This window comes from Rhinatrema bivittatum, chromosome 8 (assembly GCF_901001135.1).
Source record: "Rhinatrema bivittatum chromosome 8, aRhiBiv1.1, whole genome shotgun sequence".
Classification (NCBI taxonomy): Eukaryota; Metazoa; Chordata; class Amphibia; order Gymnophiona; family Rhinatrematidae; genus Rhinatrema; species Rhinatrema bivittatum.
Window position 1 is genome coordinate 61,465,686 of NC_042622.1, and position 20,121 is coordinate 61,485,806.

Here is a 20,121-nt window from a genome sequence, read left to right on the forward strand (position 1 = left end):
CTTTTTTGAGATGCGGTGACCAGAATTCTACACAGTATTCAAGGTGCGGTCTCACCATGGAGCGATACATAGACATTATGACATTTTCCGTTTTATTCACCATTCCCTTTCTAATAATTCCCAACATTATGTTTGCTTTTTTGACTGCCGCAGCACACTGAACCAACGATTTCAATGTGTTATCCACTATGATGCCTAGATCTCTTTCTTGGGTTGTAGCACCTAATATGGAACCTAACATTGTGTAACTATAGCATGGGTTATTTTTCCCTATATGCATCACCTTGCACTTATCCACATTAAATTTCATCTGCCATTTCGATGCCCAATTTTCCAGTCTTATAAGGTCTTCCTGCAATTTATCACAATCTGCTTGTGATTTAACTACTCTGAACAATTTTGTATCATCTGCAAATTTGATTATCTCACTCGTCGTATTTCTTTCCAGATCATTTATAAATATATTGAAAAGTAAGGGTCCCAATACAGATCCCTGAGGCACTCCACTGCCCACTCCCTTCCACTGAGAAAATTGTCCATTTAATCCTACTCTCTGTTTCCTGTCTTTTAACCAGTTTGCAATCCACGAAAGGACATCACCACCTATCCCATGACTTTTTACTTTTCCTAGAAGCCTCTCATGAGGAACCTGGTCAAACGCCTTCTGAAAATCCAAGTGTACTACATCTTCTGATTCACCTTTATCCACATGTTTATTAACTCCTTCAAAAAAGTGAAGCAGATTTGTGAGGCAAGACTTGCCTTGGGTAAAGCCATGCTGACTTTGTTCCATTAAACCATGTCTTTCTATATGTTCTGTGATTTTGATGTTTAGAACACTTTCCACTATTTTTCCTGGCACTGAAGTCAGGCTAACTGGTCTGTAGTTTCCCAGATCGCCCCTAGAGCCCTTTTTAAATATTGGGATTACATTAGCTATCCTCCAGTCTTCAGGTACAATGGATGATTTTAATGATAGGTTACAAATTTTTACTAATAGGTCTGAAATTTCATTTTTTAGTTCTTTCAGAACTCTGGGGTGTATACCATCCGGTCAAGGTAATTTACTACTCTTCAGTTTGTCAATCAGGTCTACCACATCTTCTAGGTTCACTGTGATTTGATTCTGTCCATCTGAATCATTGCCCATGAAAACCTTCTCCAGTACAGGTACCTCCCGAACATCCTCTTCAGTAAACACCGGAAGACTCACGACTTCTTCGCAATTTATCACAATCTGCTTGTGATTTAACTACTCTGAACAATGGAGAAATTACTTACCTGATAATTTTGTTTTCCTTAGTGTAGACAGATGGACTCAGGACCAATGGGTATAGTGTGCTCCTGACAGCAGTTGGAGATGGAATCATATTTCAATCTGATGTCAGCACTACATATACCCGTGCAGGAAGCTCTGCTCTTCAGTATTCTTCTCGAAAAGCAATAGTGGATATGTGTATGTTTGGATAACTTGATTAACTTGAACTAGTTGACGTGAATTGTAGCTGGAGACCGCCAGTGTCGTCAACCAAGAAATGTCGACACCCGGTAACTATGGGTGTCTTAACTAGGGGTAAAGTCTGGCTTACCCGTGCTTGTCTTGCTCGCAGGGATTGTCACCCGAGGTTTCCGTATTTTGAGGCAGCCGTGGGTGGGATACTGAGTCCATCTGTTTACACTAAGGAAAACGAAATTATCAGGTAAGTAATTTCTCCATTTCCTAGCATGTAGCAGATGGACTCAGGACAAATGGGATGTACAAAAGCTACTCCTGAGCCAGGCGGGAGGTTGCCCGTGGCCCACTTAGTACTGCCCTTGCAAATGTTGTGCCCTCCTGAGCCTGAACATCCAGGCGATAGAACCTCGAGAAGGTGTGAATGGAGGACCATGTCGCTGCCTGACAGATCTCGGCAGGTGACAGCATCATGTTTTCTGCCCAGGACACTGCCTGGGCCCTTGTGCAATGGGCCTTGACTTGTAGAGGTGGATGCTTGCCTGCCTCTACATAGGCCGCCTTGATTACTTCTTTGATCCAGCGGGCTATGGTTGCCTGCAAGGCTGCTTCTCCTTGTTTCTTCCTGCTGTGAAGTACAAATAGGTGGTCCGTCTTTCATACGGAATCCAATCTTTCCAGGTATCGGACTAGGTGTCTGCCGACGTTAAGATGGCGAGGAAGTTGTGAGTCTTCCGCGTCCTTATGCTCATCTGGAGATGGCAGCGAGATGGTTTGGTTTAGATGGAAATGAGAAACCACCTTTGGAAGGAGGGGACAGTGTGTAGCTGTATGGATCCCGGTGTGAATCTGAGGAACGGTTCCCAACAGGATAGTGCTTGAAGTTCAGAGATGCGACGGGCTAAGCATATTGCCACTAGGAATGCAATCTTCAAGGTCAGGAGCTGTAGGGACAGACCGCGTGTAGGTCTGAAAGAGGCTCCCGCTAGGAAGTCGAGTACTAGGTTAAGATTCCATAGGAGTGCCGGCCACTTTAGTGGTGGTCAGATTTGCTTGACCTCTCTCAGGAAGTGGGAGACATCTGGATGGGAAGATAGATTGATGCCGTCCACTTTGGCTCTGAAGCAGGCCAGCATGGCCAGTTGAACCTTGATGGAATTGAGGAACAACCCCTTCTTCAAGCCATCCTGCAGAAATTCTAGGATCATGGGATATCGCGGTCTTCACACCAAGCTTCGAATATTCTCCATATTCTTATGGAAGTTAAAGATGTGGAAAACATGCGTGCTCGGAGCAAGGTGTCAATCACTGCCCTCGAGTATCCGCTCTTCTTCAGGCGAGTCCTCTCAATGGCCACACCGTAAGAGAGAATTGAGTTGGGTCTTCGTGGAGGATCGGGCCTTGCTGGAGCAGGTCCCTGTGTGGAGGTAGATTCAGGGGGTTCCCCGCCAGAAGTCTTCGCATGTCTGCGTACCATGGCCTTCTTGGCCAGTCCAGGGCCACTAGAAGTACTAGCTCCGTGTGGTGTTCTATCTTGCGGATGATCCCGCCCAGTAGTGGCCATGGAGGAAAGGCGTACAGCAGGTCTTCCTGTGGCCAGGTTTGGACGAGGACGTCGATCCCCTGGGATTGAGGGTCTCGTCTGCAGCTGAAGAAGTTGGGAACTTGGCATTGGACCGGTTGCCAGAAGATCCATGGCTGGGGTTCCCCAGCGGTCTATTATCAACTGGAAGGCTGAGGTTGATAGCCTCCATTCCCCCAGGTCTAGACTTTCTTTGCTGAGGTAATCCGCAGTGACGTTGTGTTTTCCCGCGATGTGGGCGGCCGAGATCCCTTGCAGGTTTACTTCTGCCCATGCCATTAGAGGGTCTATTTCCAGGGACACCTGTTGGCTTCTGGTTCCTCCCTGGTGGTTGATGTAGGCCACTGTTGTGGTGTTGTCCGACATGACTCTGACGGATTCTCCTCAGAGTCTGTGACTGAATCGTAGGCAGGCTAGTCTGACTGCCCGGGCTTCCAGTCGGTTGATGTTCCATCCCGACTCTTCCTTGTCCCATTGGCCCTGGGCCATCAGTTCCTGGCAGGGGGCTCCCCACCCTCGTAGGCTCGCATCCGTGGTGAGCAAGACACAGGTTGGTGAGGATAGCCTTACTCCCTTGCTCAGATGGCCTTCTTGTAGCCACCATAGGAGCTGGATCCGTACCTCCGCCAGCAGCTGGAAGCGAACGGTGTAGTCCTGGGACATCGGGTTCCATCATGACAGTAGGGAACGTTGTAGTGGTCGCATGTGGGCCCTTGCCCATGGTATGACATCTAGGGTTGATGTCATGAGTCTGAGGACTTGGAAGTAGTCCCATACCGTGGGGCGAGCGCCGTTCAACAGTTTGCTCAACTGGTTCATCAATTTCCTTCTCCTTGCCAGGGGAAGGACGACCTTGTCCTGTTGGGTGTTGAACCGGACTCCCAGGTATTCTAGTGATTGTGAGGGCTGCAGGCAGCTCTTGGTTGTGTTGGCGATCCACCCGAGGTTCTGCAGTAGGTTCTTCACTCTGGAGGTCACCTGATGACTTTCTTCTGGAGGCTTTGCTCTGATCAGCCAATCGTCCAAGTACGGGTGTTCGAGGTTTCCTTCTTTCCTCAGTGTCGCTGCCACTACCACCAAGATTTTGGTAGCTCCCGGAACTGGTAGTGGTGGTCCATGATTGCGAAGAGTAGAAAGCGCTGGGGGTCATGATGAACCAGGATGTGCAGACAGGCTTCTGACAGATCCAGGGAGGTCTGAAATTCTCCTGGCTGTACCGCCCTTAGGACCGAGCGTAGGGTTTCCATGCAGAAGTGTGGTACCCTCAGGTAGTGGTTGACAGACTTGAGATCCAGGATGGGCCAGCATGTTCCCTCTTTCTTGGGGACGATAAAATAGATGGAATAGTGCCCAGTATTTTTTGGTGCATGGGCACTGGTGTTATAGCCTTTAGGGTGAGCAGTTTGGTCAGTGTGGTTTCCACTGCCATCCTCTTGGAGGGGGAGTGGCAAGGGGATATCACAAATTTGTCTGGGGGGATGCTGAGGAAGTCCAGATAGTATCCCTCTCGAAGGATGGTTAGGACCCACTTGTCCGACGTTATCTCAACCCATCTTTGGTAGAATAGGGCAAGCCTGCCCCCTATGGCTTCTTCCTGTGGATGGGTCTGTTGATTCTCATTGCGGGATGCAGCTGGAGCCTGGACCTGAGCCGGCTCCCCTTTTGTTGTGTTTGTTCCGAAAGGACTGGCCCCTGCCTGCGGGGCGAGGTGCTTGATATGTATTCTTGTATGGTCTAAAACGCTGTGATCCTCTGCCCTTTGATGTTCGGGGAGAGGGGTGTTGGCTTCTCTTGTTCTTGTCCTCCGGTAGCCGAGGTACTGGGGATTCGCCCCATTTGTCGGCTAACTTCTCCAGTTCGCTTCCGAACAGGAGGGCTCTTTTAAAGGGCATTCTTGTGAGTTTCGTCTTGGAAGTCGCATCGGCTGATCAGCTTCAGAGCCAGAGTTGCCTTCTGGCTGCCACAATGGATGAGATGCCCCTGGCTGAGGTGCACACCAGGTCGGAAGATGCATCCGTGAGGAAGGATATCGCTGGTTCTAATGTTTCGATAGACGTGGAGGCGTTCCTGGTAAGTGACAAGCAGGCACATGTCACCACGGCACAGCAGGCAGCGATCTGCAGTGACATAGCTGCTACATCAAATGACTGTTTAAGGATGGATTCCTGACGTCTGTCCTGGGCATCCTTGAGTGCCGCTCCTCCTTTGACTGGAATGGTAGTGCACTTTGTGACAGCGCAGACCATGGCGTCCACTTTGGGAAACGCCAGGAGTTCTTTAGTTGAGGGTTCCAGTGGGTAAAGGGCTTCTAGGGCCCGTCCTCCTTTGAAACTGGCCTCCGGAGCATTCCATTCCAGGTCGATCAGTTGTTGTACAGCTTGCAGCAATGGGAAATGGCGTGAAGCCTGATGGAGCCCGACCAGAAGAGGGTTTGTCTTTGGCGCCACTGTGGCGCTTGTGCCTGGGATGGCCAGCTCCTTCAGGCTCAGAGACACGAGGTCTGGTAGCTCGTCTTTGGAGAAGAAACGCATCATGGTTCAGTATGGTTCCGTCCCTGGAGGGATTTCCCTCTCCTCCAGGGAGTCTTGATCTTCCTCAGAAGTCTCCGTGTCCCCTAAGGTTAGGCTTTTGTCTGGGGGAGGCCCATCTCTGGGAGGCCGAGAGGAGCCTGGTAGGTTTGGGTCCTCTGGTGAAGGCTGTGGCTGTGTCACCGGTGGTGCCAATTGCGCCTGGACGAAGGTTTGCAGACCTTTAAAGAATTCCACCCAGGAAAAGGTTCCTGGGTCCATTTTGAACCCAGTGGCATTCCCCGAGGACCCCATCTGAGGAGGGGCCAAGCTGGGGATAGAGAGGTCCAGATTACTATTGTTGCGAACTTCGCATCCCGACATCTCCACTACGTCTACCTTACCTCTTTGGCAACTCCCTCTTTGCCTGTTGGAAGGTTGGCTGCCGCAGCGTCATCTTGCCGTTCTCCGGCGTCCTCGGACCAGCTAGACGCTGCACTCTGCCATGTTTCCCAGCAGCCTAAGGGCGCGCGCACGGCGCGGCCCCAACTCAAGTACCAGCAGTGGCGCGAACCTCAGGGGCGTCCCCCTGAAGTGATGTCATCTTCACCAGATATTTAAGGTCTCTGAAATTGCTAACGAATCGAGTTAGCAAGGGCTTTCCTCCAGGTATCGGCGGATGGGATTCTCTCTCCGCATACCTTGCTACTCTGCCTCCTCGGACTTACCAGGAGTATCCGCTCCTCGGGGGCCTCGCTCTCTCTTTTGCTTTTCAGATCGCAGTCTGAAACCAGTACTTGCTCCTCGAGGGCCTACGTTCCCTGACTTGCTACTGAATACCACTTCTGCCAGGAAGTCATCGCTGCCTACAACACCAGTGAGTTACCATCTCTCTCTCAGAGCGTTCCCTGGAACCAGGTACTCGCTCCTCGAGGGTCTACTTCATTCCAGCTCCTGGACTGCTTCTAAGAGACTATTGTGTCAGTGTTACCATCAAGGTTCTGTTCCTGAACTCTGTATATCCTGGTTCTTTGTAAAGGCTATGCCTAGTTGACAGTTCCTCTGTCCAAGTTTCAAGTTATCTGTAAACCGATACGATGTGCAAACGGATGTCGGTATATAAAAATGTTCAAATAAATAAATATCCTGCCTACTCACTATATTCAGTTTCTCTACAGCTCAGTTATCCAGGATCGCTGTTCCAGTATCTGAGGGACTACAGCCCAGCTGGGCACTTCCAGCTCACTACTGCCACCTCTGGTGGTTCAATATACTGTTTAATTTTTTAATTTTATTTATTTATTTAAGATTTTTATATACCGGCATTCATGATACAATCACATCATGCTGGTTTACAGTTGAACAAGGGGTGCAAAATACATTAAAACCGGAACAAGTGCAAGGAAATTGCAGTTACAAATAACAAGGGAGATCGAACTGGGAGAATAGAGAAATACAGTAGTAAATTAACATCTTGTAGAGTTATTTACAAAGAGCAGCTGTGACTGATTTGTGGAAGTTGATGAGGAAGCAATTAGGAGGGGTCCGGAAAAGCTTGTTTGAATAACCAAGTCTTAAGTCTTTTTCGGAATGTTGGGAGGCAAGGCTCCTGTCGGAGATTCGGTGGGATGGAATTCCAGAGTGCTGGTCCAGCTGTCAAGAAGGCCTGTTCTCTTAAAGTTATATGACGAGTGGATTTGGTATGAGGTACCTGGAGGGATCCTCTGTATGCTTCTCTGGTGGGTCTTGAGGAGTGATAAAAGAACTAGTGTGTGTCTGTCTCCATACTCTGAGCCTGACCGGTGGTCCCTCTCGGGATCTTTCCCCGGGGGCGTGGTCATCTGCCATCAGCCCAAGGATCCACCCACAACTACCTCAAACACTAGCAACTATCAGTGGAACCGGATCCCAGTACTGGCGGGGGTGGAGGGGCTTGTCCTGGTTCCCCCAGGGCTGCCTCGCACTGTAGGCACAGGGAAGTATCCTCTTCGTGTTGCGCAGCTCTTAGGTGGCAAGCTGGGCAGAGGGCTTGTGCCTTGGCCATGGTTTGGGCACGTAGGGTCGTTCAAAACTGGTCTGTGCGTTTATATGTGCCCCCTGGGCAGCTTAGATATGCGCTCCGGGTGAGTCGAAGTTGTGTGTGCAAGCTGCGAGATATGTGTGCAGGCCGCTGTGTGCATTTACGGAGATGCGCGCTCCACTGTGCGCACAGGCTTAACTTGTGCGCCCGGCACCTCGTGCCCGTCGCTGTGCGCACGGCACAGATGCGCGCGCCGCTATGCGCACAAGTAGGTTATGCGCACGGGTCGCTGCTGTGCGCACTGCTCAGTTAAGCAGACAGTAGGGTGATCAAAGGGGGGAAATGGCGCCGACAACCACACTGGCAAGATGGCGACCGCCCTCAGAGGGTTTCCACATGGGAGGACCCTTGTGCCGGATCGGGTCTAGCCCGGACGGGGCTGATCAACCCAACAGGACAGACGCCGGCAGGCAATCTGTGCAACTATCCGAGCCTCTGAGACCGGAGACTTTAAGAAAAGTTTTCTGCCTTACCTTGTCTCGGCGTTTCCCGGTCTTGTGCCGGGCAGTCTCCGGCTGCGGGGGAGGAGGGAAAAATTACCTTCACCGCCGTGCTCGGTATTGCACCCACTGCCTCTCAGCCACTCCTGTTCCTGGGCGCTAAGTCCATGCTGCGAACCGGCTACTGGACCGAGGCTTACTTCTGAGGGATCATGGAAATCACCTCAGGAATTCTCGACTGGGGGAGGGACCCTTAGGTATCACCGCAGGAGAGCGGGGCTCATCTGTAAAAGTAAGATTATTTCTTGTTTGGGATTTTCTTCTTTGGTTTGGATTTTCTAACGCTGTGCAAGCATGTGTATAGTCCCGAACTGCTAAGGAGACGGAGAAATACTGAAGAGCAGAGCTTCCTGCACGGGTATATGTAGTGCTGATGTCAGATTGACTCCGTCTCCAACTGCTATCAGGAGCACACTATACCCATTGGTCCTGAATCCATCTGCTACATGCTAGGAAATTTTGTATTATCTGCAAATTTGATTACCTCACTTGTCGTAATTCTTTCCAGATCATTTATAAATATATTGAAAAGTACGGGTCCCAAAACAGATCCCTGAGGCACTCCACTGCCCACTCCCTTCCACTGAGAAAATTGTCCATTTAATCCTACTCTCTGTTTCCTGTTTTTTAGCCAGTTTGTAATCCATGGAAGGACATCCTCTCATGAGGAACTTTCTCAAACACCTTCTGAAAATCCAAATACACTTTATCTACCGATTCACCTTTATCAAATGTTTATTAACTCCTTCAAAAAAGTGAAGCAGATCTGTGAGGCAAGACTTGCCTTGGGTAAAGCCATGCTGACTTTATGCCATTAAACCATGTCTTTCTATATGTTCTGTGATTTTGATATTTAGAACACTTTCCGCTATTTTTCCTGGCACTGACGTCAGGCTAACTGGTCTGTAGTTTCCCAGATCGCCCCTGGAGCCCTTTTTAAATATTGGGGTTACATTAGCCACCCTCCAATGTTCAGGTACAATGGATGATTTTAATGATAGGTTACACATTTTTACTAATAGGTCTGACATTTCATTTTTAAGAACATAAGAAATTTCCATGCTGGGTCAGACCAAGGGTCCATCAAGCCCAGCATCCTGTTTCCAACAGAGGCCAAACCAGGCCATAAGAACCTGGCAATTACCCAAACACTAAGAAGATCCCATGCTACTGATGCAATTAATAGCAGTGGGTATTCCCTAAGTAAACTTGATTAAAGCCGTTAATGGACTTCTCCTCCAAGAACTTCTCCAAACCTTTTTTGAACCCAGCTACACTAACTGCACTAACCACATCCTCTGGCAACAAATTCCAGAGTTTTATTGTGCGTTCCTTCAGAACCCTGGGGTATATACCATCCGGTCCAGGTGATTTACTACTCTTCAGTTTGTCAATCAGGCCTACCACATCTTCTAGTTCACTGTGATTTGGTTCGGTCCATCTGAATCATCACTCATGAAAATCTTCTCCGGTATGGGTATCTCCCCAACATCCTCTTCAGTAAACACCGAAGCAAAGAAAATCATTTAATCTTTCCGCGATAGCCTTATCTTCTCTAAGTGCCTCTTTAACCCCTCGATCATCTAACGGTCCAACTGACTCCCTCACAGGCTTTCTGCTTCGGATATATTTTTTAAAGTTTTTACTGAGTTTTTGCCTCTATGTCCAACTTCTTTTCAAATTCTTTCTTAACCTGTCTTATCAATGTCTTCCATTTAACTTGCCAATGCTTATGCATTATCCTATTTTCTTCTGTTGGATCCTTCTTCCAATTTTTGAATGAAGATCTTTTGGCTAAAATAGCTTCTTTCATCTCACCTTTTAACCATGCCGGTAATCGTTTTGCCTTCTTTCCACCTTTCTTAATGTGTGGAATACATCTGGACTGTGCTTCTAGGTGGTATTTTTTTTAACAATGACCACACCTCTTGCACACTTTTTACCTTTGTAGCTGCTCCTTTCAGGTTTTTTCTAACTATTTTTCTCATTTTATCAAAGTTTCCCTTTTAAAAGTTTAGCACAAGAGCTGTGGATTTGTTTACTGTCCCCCTTCCAGTCATTAATTCAAATTTATCATATTATGATCACTATTGCCAAGCGGCCCGACCACAGTTACCTCTCTCACTAAATCCTGAGCTCCACTGAGAATTAGATTTAAAATTGCTCCCTCTCTTGTCGGTTCCTGAACCAATTACTCCATAAAACTGTCATTTATTCCTTCCAGGAACTTTATCTCTCTAGCATGTCCCGATGATACATTTACCCAGTCAATATTGGGGTAATTGAAATCTCCCATTATTACCGCACTACCAATTTGGTTAGCTTCCCTAATTTCTCTTAGCATTTCACTGTCCGTCTCACCTTCTTGACCAGGTGGACGGTAGTATACTCCTATCACTACCCATAAAGATTTGATTGTGCATTTAGTCTCATGCAAGATGTTTATCCTGTTGGACTCTATGCCATCCCGGACATAAAGCGCCACACCGCCTCCTGGGTGCTCCTCTCTGTCATTGCAATATAATTTGTACCCCGGTATAGCACTGTCCCATTGGTTATCCTCCTTCCACCATGTCTCTAAGATGCCAATTAAGTCTATGTCATCATTCACTGCTATACATTCTAATTCTCCCATCTTTCTTCTTAGACTTCTGGCATTAGCATACAAACATTTCAAAGTTTGTTTTTTGTTTATATTTTCATTCTGCTTTTTCATTGATAGGGATAAGTTAGAACCTTTTTAGCTCAGGTGAGTTTTTAGTTACAGGCACTTGGACTACTTTTCTTATTATTGGAACCTCACTGTCAGGATGCCCTAATTCTAATGCATCATTAGTATCCTTTGAAGATACCTCCCTCCGAACCATGCGCTGCTGAGCAACTGTCAGCTTTCCCCTTTGTTCTAGTTTAAAAGCTGCTCTATCTCCTTTTTAAAGGTTACCGCCAGCAGTCTGGTTCCACCCTGGTTAAGGAGGAGCCCTTCCCTTCGGAAGAGACTCCCCCTTCCCCAAATGTTTCCCCAGTTCCTTACAAAACTGAATCCCTCTTCCATCTTCTCATCCATGTATTGAGATTCCGGAGCTCTGCCTGCCTCTGGGGACCTACACGTGGAACAGGGGGCATTTCAGAGAATGCTACCCTGGAGGTTCTGGATTTAAGCTTTCTACCTACAAACAGTAACTTCAGTTAGTCAGCCAGAGTGACTCACTGCTCTCTTGATTTAACAAATGTTGGTACCTAATCAAACCAAATCACACTACCTTAACACCTTGCCAAGGTGAGTAACTGAACTGAACTTTTCAACCTTTTTACTGAGGTATCCACTGCTCCTAGCTTATTTCTAGCTTCTGGCTACCTTTTTTTTGTTTTGTTTTTAATATACAAACACTATAACTTCTGATTATTAGCTGCCTTACAGACTATTAAAAATAAACACACTAACTACTGATTATTCGCTGCCTTACTAAATAAACACACTAAATAATATTCCCAAATAGTTAACTTCGCCCCAATACTTTTAAAAAAGAAAATTTCCCAAGCAAAAACTTACTGATTCCTTTCAGCCAACAGCAAGGTGATCCTCTTCTCTCAGGCAGGAAAGTTTCTTGTCAAAGCCAAGTATATCAAGAAAGTCCAAATAAGCAAAGTTTACATTTTATATATAAAATTAATTTTAAAAAAAATGCAACGAGGTATGCTGCATTGGTGAGACAAGCCAGAAAGTAAAGAAAAAGAAAAAAAAAAAAAGTACTTATCACAAAGAACAAGAAAACATTTTTTTGGAACAAGACCGCCACATCAATGATCTTATGATTGGGATACTAAGAAGGTAAATTCAGAACAATCCAGGAATGTAAGATATTTGAAGATAAAATGAACAGACATTTTGGAACTCACATAAAAGGACTCAAGAGTCTTGGGTTTTTAGCTCACTACCGGAAATCAGTGTCCTGCCTCTCTGTCACCTTCTGATCACTCTAACACATCAAACCCTCCCTCCACCCCACTGCTTTCTCACTTCCCCTTCACACTTGTATTTTATGATTCACTGACATCAACATCTTCCACTCATTCTGGTCAGACATGAGGAAGGGGGTGTTAGCTCTCGAAACGGCATCATTTTGTAATATTTTTCTGCTAGTATTTCTGTGCAACCAGAAATAAAGAAATCCATCCATGAAAGACGTAATAATGGAGCCAGTCCGTTCTCAGAGCCACACACTGACTGACTGCCAGCGATACAATTCCACATTCACCCAAGTTCTGCCTCTGAAATCTCTGCACACAAATAACCTTTTACAAGTTGGAGAAGTGAAAGCAACGCAGCTGCTCTGGCACACAGAATTAATTTCTCGTTTCTAACAGTTTACACAGACAGTCTCTTTCTCTTTTGGTTCAGCTCCAGGCTGTAATATTTCGCCGTTGCAGAGCTCAGCTGGAACTCCCCTATCAACCAACGTTTGTAGGATCCATCCTGGCCCTCTCTCAGTCACATTCCAAACATGTCATTACAGTATATCTACAGATATACAAAAGGAACCTTGCTTGTATAATTCATTTATATTTACTTTTTTTTAAGCTTAAGTAATCAAAATCTTTATTAGGAGTTTTTAAATTGCAGTGAGCTAGCGAACAGAAATATTTCCTGAGCAAGTTATGAAGTTGGCGGCCATTTTAGTCCATTTGAAAATGCAAAAATAAGTTTTTCAGAACAACTAATACGATTATACATATTTTAACTTCGTAGGTGTTACGTTAGTCCAAAAAAATGATACTGCATACTCGTTTTTTGACTTAGTCACATAAGATAGTGATATTAATTAGTATGTGTGAAGAGTCAAAAAAATTAATTTTATTTCATTCATTCATTTCACAGCTCACAGTCATATGCCAGGTTTGTTTCAAGCAAAAATATGTTTTGTTTGTTCATTCATTTACCATTATAGTTAATGAAGGAAGCAATGCAGGCTAATTTGGGCTTCCAAATTGGGGTTTTCTAAACATTTCTAATGAAATTGGTGGGTAGACATCATCAAAAGGGTGAAGGCATGCCAACCCATCAAGACTATGTCAACCTGGCACCAAAAGTGGCATGAAGAGCTCAAGGACTTGCAGTGAGGAAAAATGGTAGCAGCAGTAGCAGGAGTTCTCCAAGACACCATCAAAGGATCAAAACATTAGCAAGAGTGGCCAGATTAACCCAAGGCTGCAAAAGTGGAGCAAAGAGCACCAACAACAGTGGCATGAGCCCCCAAGAATGTATGAGAAGGGCAAAGCAGGACCAAGTGTGGCATGAAGAGCTCAAGGCACCATGAAGCGCAACAAAGCACCAAAAGAGGCCTAACCCCCAACCCCCCCAAGGATCAAAGCAAGTGAAAGAGTGTCATGAAGACCCAAAAAAACACAAGAGGTGCAAAACAGCCAATCAGAGTGGCAAGAACATCCCAAGGCTCCAAACGAGAGGCAAAGAACACCAACCAAACTGATAGAAAGCCATAGGCAGGAAGAAACCAGAAGAAATCCCTGGAGGAGGCTTGATGTCATTTCCATATGGCATCATTAGGTAAAGGTGCTGGCTGTTAGGGCTTGGAGCTGTTCTTCACTGGAGGCTAAGATGCTACTAGCTGTTTAATATCATGTGATTCAGGAAATCCAAGACACAATTATTCTTCTGAATTAGTTATTGCAAATACTGCCTCCATTATCTTAGAAGCAGTAATCAAAGGGAGGTAATACTGGATAAACTCTTAAAAAATCCTGTCAAACCAGACTTGTACCACACATTTATTTATTTATTTTAAAATATTTATTACCTGCCTCTCCTATGTTCAGGGCGGGGTATAAGAAAACACATATTAAAAAATTACATAAGAATCAATCAGCAATGACAAAAATCAAACAATCACAGACATTGACAGTACGGATAGACCCAACTATTATCAATATAGGTGACTTTATAGTGGTCAGATGGAAAATGCCTTTGGAAATAAATGGGTTTTAAGAGCTTTCTAGAAAAACTTTGGTTCTGCTATTGTTTTTATCTCTTTTGGGAGGGAGTTCCATAAAAAAGAGCCGGCAATGGAGAAAGCACGTTCCCTAGTCTCTTCAAGATGGACTGTCCAAGGAGAGGGAGTATCTAGAAGGCACTGGCTGGAGGAGGGTAAAGTTCTGGACTGAGTATGAATTTTTTGTGTTGCTGCAATCCACAGAGGAGGACTATTATGAATGAGGGTATGAATAGTAACTGAGAGCTTATATTGTATCCAAAATGAAAATGGAAGCCAATGTAACATTTGCAAAACTGGGGTGATGTGTTCATGTATGTGTGTTCCTGTTAATAACCTGGCAGCAGAATTTTGGATAATCTGTAACAGAAGAATTGAATAAGCAGGCAATTCGGTCAAAAGTTCATTACAATAATCCAAACCAGAGAAAATAAGGGATTAAAGAACAGTTCTAAAATCAGGAGGATTCAGAAATTGTTTTTAGATGGCTTAAGAGTCGCAGCTTGAAAAACAAAGTTTGTATAAGGGCCTTGTTGTGAGCATGCAAAGAGAGAGACAGACTGATGAGAATGCCGAAATTATGAACTGTTCTGGATATAGGTATATTTTGATTTTTTGAAGACAATTTGTTCAGGGACATAAGAAAGAGGGAACCGAGACAGGATCATAATTTCAGTTTTCAGGACATTTAAGGCAAGTTTGTTTTGAAAAAGCCAATCATGAATGGTTGCACAACATGGTGAGATGTCAAGTATCCTTGAGGGTGGAAAAAATTGTATGTCATCTGCACACAATTTCTAGTGTACTTCAAGGCCAGTAAGCAGCCGACATAAAGGAGTCAGATAGATGTTGAAAAGGGGTGCTGATAATGCTGAACCTTGGAGCACACCAGAGGTCAGAGGGACTCGTTGAAATTTCCAACCCAATTTTTACTTGTGAGAACGACATGTTAAGTATGAAGTAAACCATTAAATCAAAGAACCAACAATTCCGAGAGAGGACATCCTAAAGAGAAAGATACAATGATCAACGGTGTCAAAGGCAGATTAAATATCTATGAGAATGAGTCAAAAGAAATTCCATAATCAAAACTTCTACTTGAACACCCATCCTCTCAGCCCCTCTCTTCTCCTTGGAGAGGTGTGCCAGTGCTCCTGAGAAGAGGCAGGAAGAACATTATATTGTGTATGAGACTGTGAGCAGGTGTGTGTTCACAGACCCCCTTGGCAGCCCCACCCCACTCTCCATAGGGTTTCCTGGCTGAGGACTGAACTGGTGACATGAATTTGACAGTCTCATACCATGTGGCTTGAACACGGAGAATGACCACACCTGCTCCCTGCAATCTGGATGTCGCTGCAGTGGCTGGGCTGAGATGGGAGGTTGCATATACAAATAGGGGGAAGAGCCGAGGTAGTTGCTAATAAACGCTCATGGATGCCAATTCCAATTCAGCTGGAAATTCAGGAGGAGGAAGAGGAAACTACCAGGCCAAAAAAGAAATCAATTTCTAATAACTAATCTGCTCCATTTTATTTATTTTATTTTTTTTAAACATTTGATATTCTGCCATTTTTACGTATGCAGTGCTAGCCTGTACAAAAAGCATAGGAGGACAATATGAAAGCACTAGCCTGGAACTTAACTATATCTATGAGCATACAGTCAAAAGCATACACAGCAAAGCAAAACGCATGAAGACAGGAGCCTGTGAGCAAAACGAAAGCAGCAGTACTGTGAGTAAGGAGATTGCTTGGATAGATGAGTTCTAGGCCCACTACTCAGGCTCACCCCTCCACTGGCCCTGATCTTTTAACTAATTTCCTCTCATTTTGCTTTTGAATTCTGGGGGAGTCTGGCTGCTTTTGAGACTTGTTTGTGCTGATCAGTGGGTAAAGAACCAAATGTTTCCCTAGAGCCCAAGTGCTATCAGATTTGAGCAAACGCTGGATGCACAGCTCATTCGCAGGGCCAATACATATTCTGCATGTCTGTACCTGCTCTTCTCTTTCAATACAATTTTATGTTAGAGCCCTTCAGACAAATGCTATCTCATCGGCACTATGTAATGTCACGCTCACGTGACCCTGGTTATAAATACTGCACATTGCTGCAGGTCAGGCGTTGAAGGGAGTTGGAAGCTACAGAGACATTATAAGATCAGCGCAAAAAAGCTTGCAGTAGGCAAAAGATATCTGCCAGTAACAAAAGAGGCATCAAAAGAGTGAAGAGCATGGGGAGGGTGAGTGTCTACGTTAGAACTGCTTGGCAATGACTACCGCTGAGTCAGCAAATCTGTCCTTCACGGGAAGGAACTCTGATTCATCATTTTAATCTGCAGGCCTTGCCCTCTCTCTTCACTCGCCTTCTACTCAATGGCAGGTATGACAAGCAAACGGCTTGTCATACCTGCCATTGAGTCTAAATGGCTTTTGAATATGGACCTCTGCATTTTCAACCTGCTTGTTTCTCGATAGAAGCTCCAAGTGGGGAGCAATAATGTAAAAAATAATATAGTCAATATAACAAATGAAATATAACAGAAGATAAAAACAGTGACATACTTAAATATACCTGACTCACAAGAAAAATACTACAATTAAAATAACCTGTTGTATAATAGTACATAAATTAGTTTATGATTCCATACAAATAAGAACCTATCCCCACAACTCCCTACTAATAATAGTGCCATATAGAAAAAAACCTACCTAGTAATCTAAAAAGATTTAACTTTACATAGATCTTTAATAAATTGCCTTCAGGGCATGCTTTTGGCCTATCCAATCTCAAATTAATACCTTAAAGAACATTAGCAGCCCCATATGGATAGTGTCCTATCCAAAAACTAAACATAAATCTGAAAAATCAAAATCAATACCAATTATGGCTAATAACTGAGCAGAGTAAATTACATTCCATATTTAAAGATAACTTGAAAAACCTCGTTTTCAGCATTTTCTGATATGCTAAAGAATCCGGTGTTTCTGGGATCTCCGAGGCTTAACTGGTTTCACCGGATAGAGCCCAGCACAGCTAAAGGAATGGTCCTGAGTGGAGGCGAGTCATGCTGGTGGCAGTAATGGGATAGCTAGTAAAGCATCTGGAGATGATCTCAAACGCTTTAGGACAATATAAGGAGATATGGCCCTGCAAATGCTCCTTCTCGATCCCTGTCCCCCCCCCCCCCCCCCCCCCCCCCCTGCCGCCAACCCCTGGTGGGGTCTTAAAAGTGAAACATGAAAGATGACGGGTAACCAGTGATGTTTTTATTATACTGTAGTCGTTTTATCCTTATAAGATGAACCTGAAATAATATGGAGAGCTGAACTTTGAATCACCTGAAGAAAATGGGAGTACTTTTTTGAAAAAAACTGCTTTCTTTAAAAGCTGAGATGCTTTTTAATGGACCAACAAATATTAAACAAAGAGACCATGACCAGCAAATGACATTATACACTGCACCGAGAGAGAGAGAATTTTAGACCTTCCTTCCAGAAGGATATCTGCCAGGAAAGTTGTTTAGTTGCCAAGCGGAAGCATAAGAATTTAAAAAAATAACTTAGAAGGTTCATTCTGACTGGATTCAGGATCGGTAGGGCGAGTTGCCGTATGATGGAAATCTCTAAAGTATCGCATAACACACATGGATTGTTATTCAAAGATGCTGCTAATGTCTCAAAGAAGATGCCCATGCTCTTCCCTGTTCCCCTTGCCCTTTGCTTGTACACCACTTTGAGCAGTTTTACTTGGAAAACCAGTGTATAAATAAATTAGTAAGTGAAATTAGTGTGGTTCTTACCTTCACATCTTGCTCTAGGCTGTGGATGAGCTCTCCATCCACCTGACCGGTCTGGGCCACCCGCAGGTTCCGTCTCTCAGCTTTGCGCAGACGGTACTGCAAGATGCGGCAAGTTTTGTTCACCTGGTCGAGCTGCTGCCGGAGGTCCTGCAGTTGGTACAAATCTTCCTCCATGTACACATCCCTCATCTCCAGCATTTCTGATCGCAGCTCATCGATCTCATCCTGCAAGAAAGAGACAAAAGCGTTCAGAACTGCAAACCAAGGCAGGAGATGGGATTTATAGAACCTTTCACCTTCAGCAGACTGGCACAGGAATGCAGTGCCTTTCACCTCTAGGCCAGCTTGCTAAGAGGACTGGCATGGGGCTGCAGAGCCTTGTGTTCCTAGGTGTAAAGGCCATTCATTCACGGGTCTGTGGGTGGTAGTTTTAGGCCAGTCCCCAGGAGCTCTCTCTCAGTGGAAAAGCCGCACATTTTGCTTTCAGAAATTAGTGCCTACCCAAAGGTAGGCGTTAATTTCTGCCGGCACCGGGAAAGTGTACCTGCTTTTCTGTACACCCTCTGACTTAATATCATGGCGATATTAAGTCGGAGGTCCCAAAAGTAAAAAATAATTAAAAATAAAAAAAAATACAAATTTAAAATCAGCCCGCAGCTCACGAGTCGAAAACCGGATGCTCAATTTTGCCGGCGTCCAGTTTCCGAACCCGTGGCTGTCAGCGGGTTTGAGAACCGACGCCGGCAAAATTGAGCGTCGGCTGTCAAACTCCCTGACAATCGCCTCTCCTGTCAAAAAGGAGGCACTAGGGACGCGCTAGTGTGCTCGCCCATGACTTTTACTGTATCGGCCTGTTAGTGCATCCAAAGGAGGAGCTTCCCCCCTATTCTCCAGCCTTAGACCCACCAGATGTCTTTAATCTTTGGCTGAGGGGCTGGGTCTCACAGGAGCACGCTCTCCCTTGAAATGTTCCGTGGAACTTTTGGTCATTGACATTTCCGAAAAAAAGTCTGAAATGGAAAGTTTCCTTTTTTTTTTTTTGCTTACAATCGAGGCATATGACTATATCTTCTTCTGTGCACCCTCGGGTATCCAGGCCAGCATTACAATTAGAGAAGATCATTTTTCAAAGTTTGACCATGTTGGAGCTTAAGAGGAAAAATTATAAATACCAATTGATGAGAAATAATATTTTAATCCTGATCATGGTTAAGCATTGGCATACTAAGCTAAACACTCATATGTTATCAGAGGACTGGGGAAAACATTTAAAGAATGCAGCATACCATTCACTGCTCTATCACTGCAAACATTTTGGACTCTTATACCTTATTTAATTTAACTGCCATATAATCAGGAGGCGGTCGGTCACGCAGTCCATGAAATAGCACAGCTCACTCCAGTTGAAGCCTGCCGTTGTATGTCAGGGCTGACTCTGTCTGATGTTAGGTGGGGATCAAGCTGCTTGGTTTATAGAAAACATATTATGTGCTGGTCGGTGTTTAATACGAGCTAGGTGGAGAGATTCTTCTCCTTACTGTGTGAGTGGACAGGGCTCGTTTCAGATGGGGAAAAATGGTGATGCTGCTAACTTAAAGGGATCTGGAATAGAGGCAGGAATGCCATGAAAACCTGTGTTTGATTTCGTTGTTACTTTTGGGGTTTGGGTGGGAGGGAGGGTTCATACTGGTATCTCAAGGAAAAGCGTCACCTTCCTTACGCTTCACTTTACGTCTTGTGACTTTGCTATGTCCAAAAAGGAGCAATGTTTAGGAAGATTCACCATTTGTAAATATTTTGAAAAGTTTTCACTAATACCGGTATATAGTTATTAAAACAAAAGAGATGAATGCTACAATCTCCTGCAGAGAAAACTGTTCTTTCTCTCTTAAAGTGACTTTTAGCATAAGAAAACTGCTTGTACTAATCCAGTAAAGCAGCAAGGCTTGTTCAAGCAAGCTCAGTTTGCTGATTTGACCATAAGAGATGATAAAAGTGACATAATTGCTTATAATGGGAACGGAGATATTCTAGCCCTAGGCAAGAGTAAGACAGGCTTTTTGGATAAGTTCAGCAAATTAAAAAAAAAGATGTACATGTCTGGATGAATAACCTTTTGTGGATGGATCGGGGGTATGAAGCATCTGGCATGTCTTTGCCTTCTGCATACCCCACATTTTTTTTGGAGGCGT

The 20,121-nt window shown here is 44.8% G+C and overlaps 1 protein-coding gene across 3 annotated transcripts in view; it reads right to left on the reverse strand.

Annotated features, from left to right (window-relative positions):
• SOGA1 (suppressor of glucose, autophagy associated 1) overlaps window positions 1–20,121 on the reverse strand; it is a 172,346-nt gene that overhangs the window by 147,420 nt on the left and 4,805 nt on the right. For all 3 annotated transcript variants that reach the window (XM_029611716.1, XM_029611715.1, XM_029611714.1), the window contains exon 2: window positions 17,930–18,154. In XM_029611716.1, coding sequence (XP_029467576.1) covers window positions 17,930–18,154 — 225 coding nt within the window. The remainder of the gene's footprint in view (window positions 1–17,929; window positions 18,155–20,121) is intronic.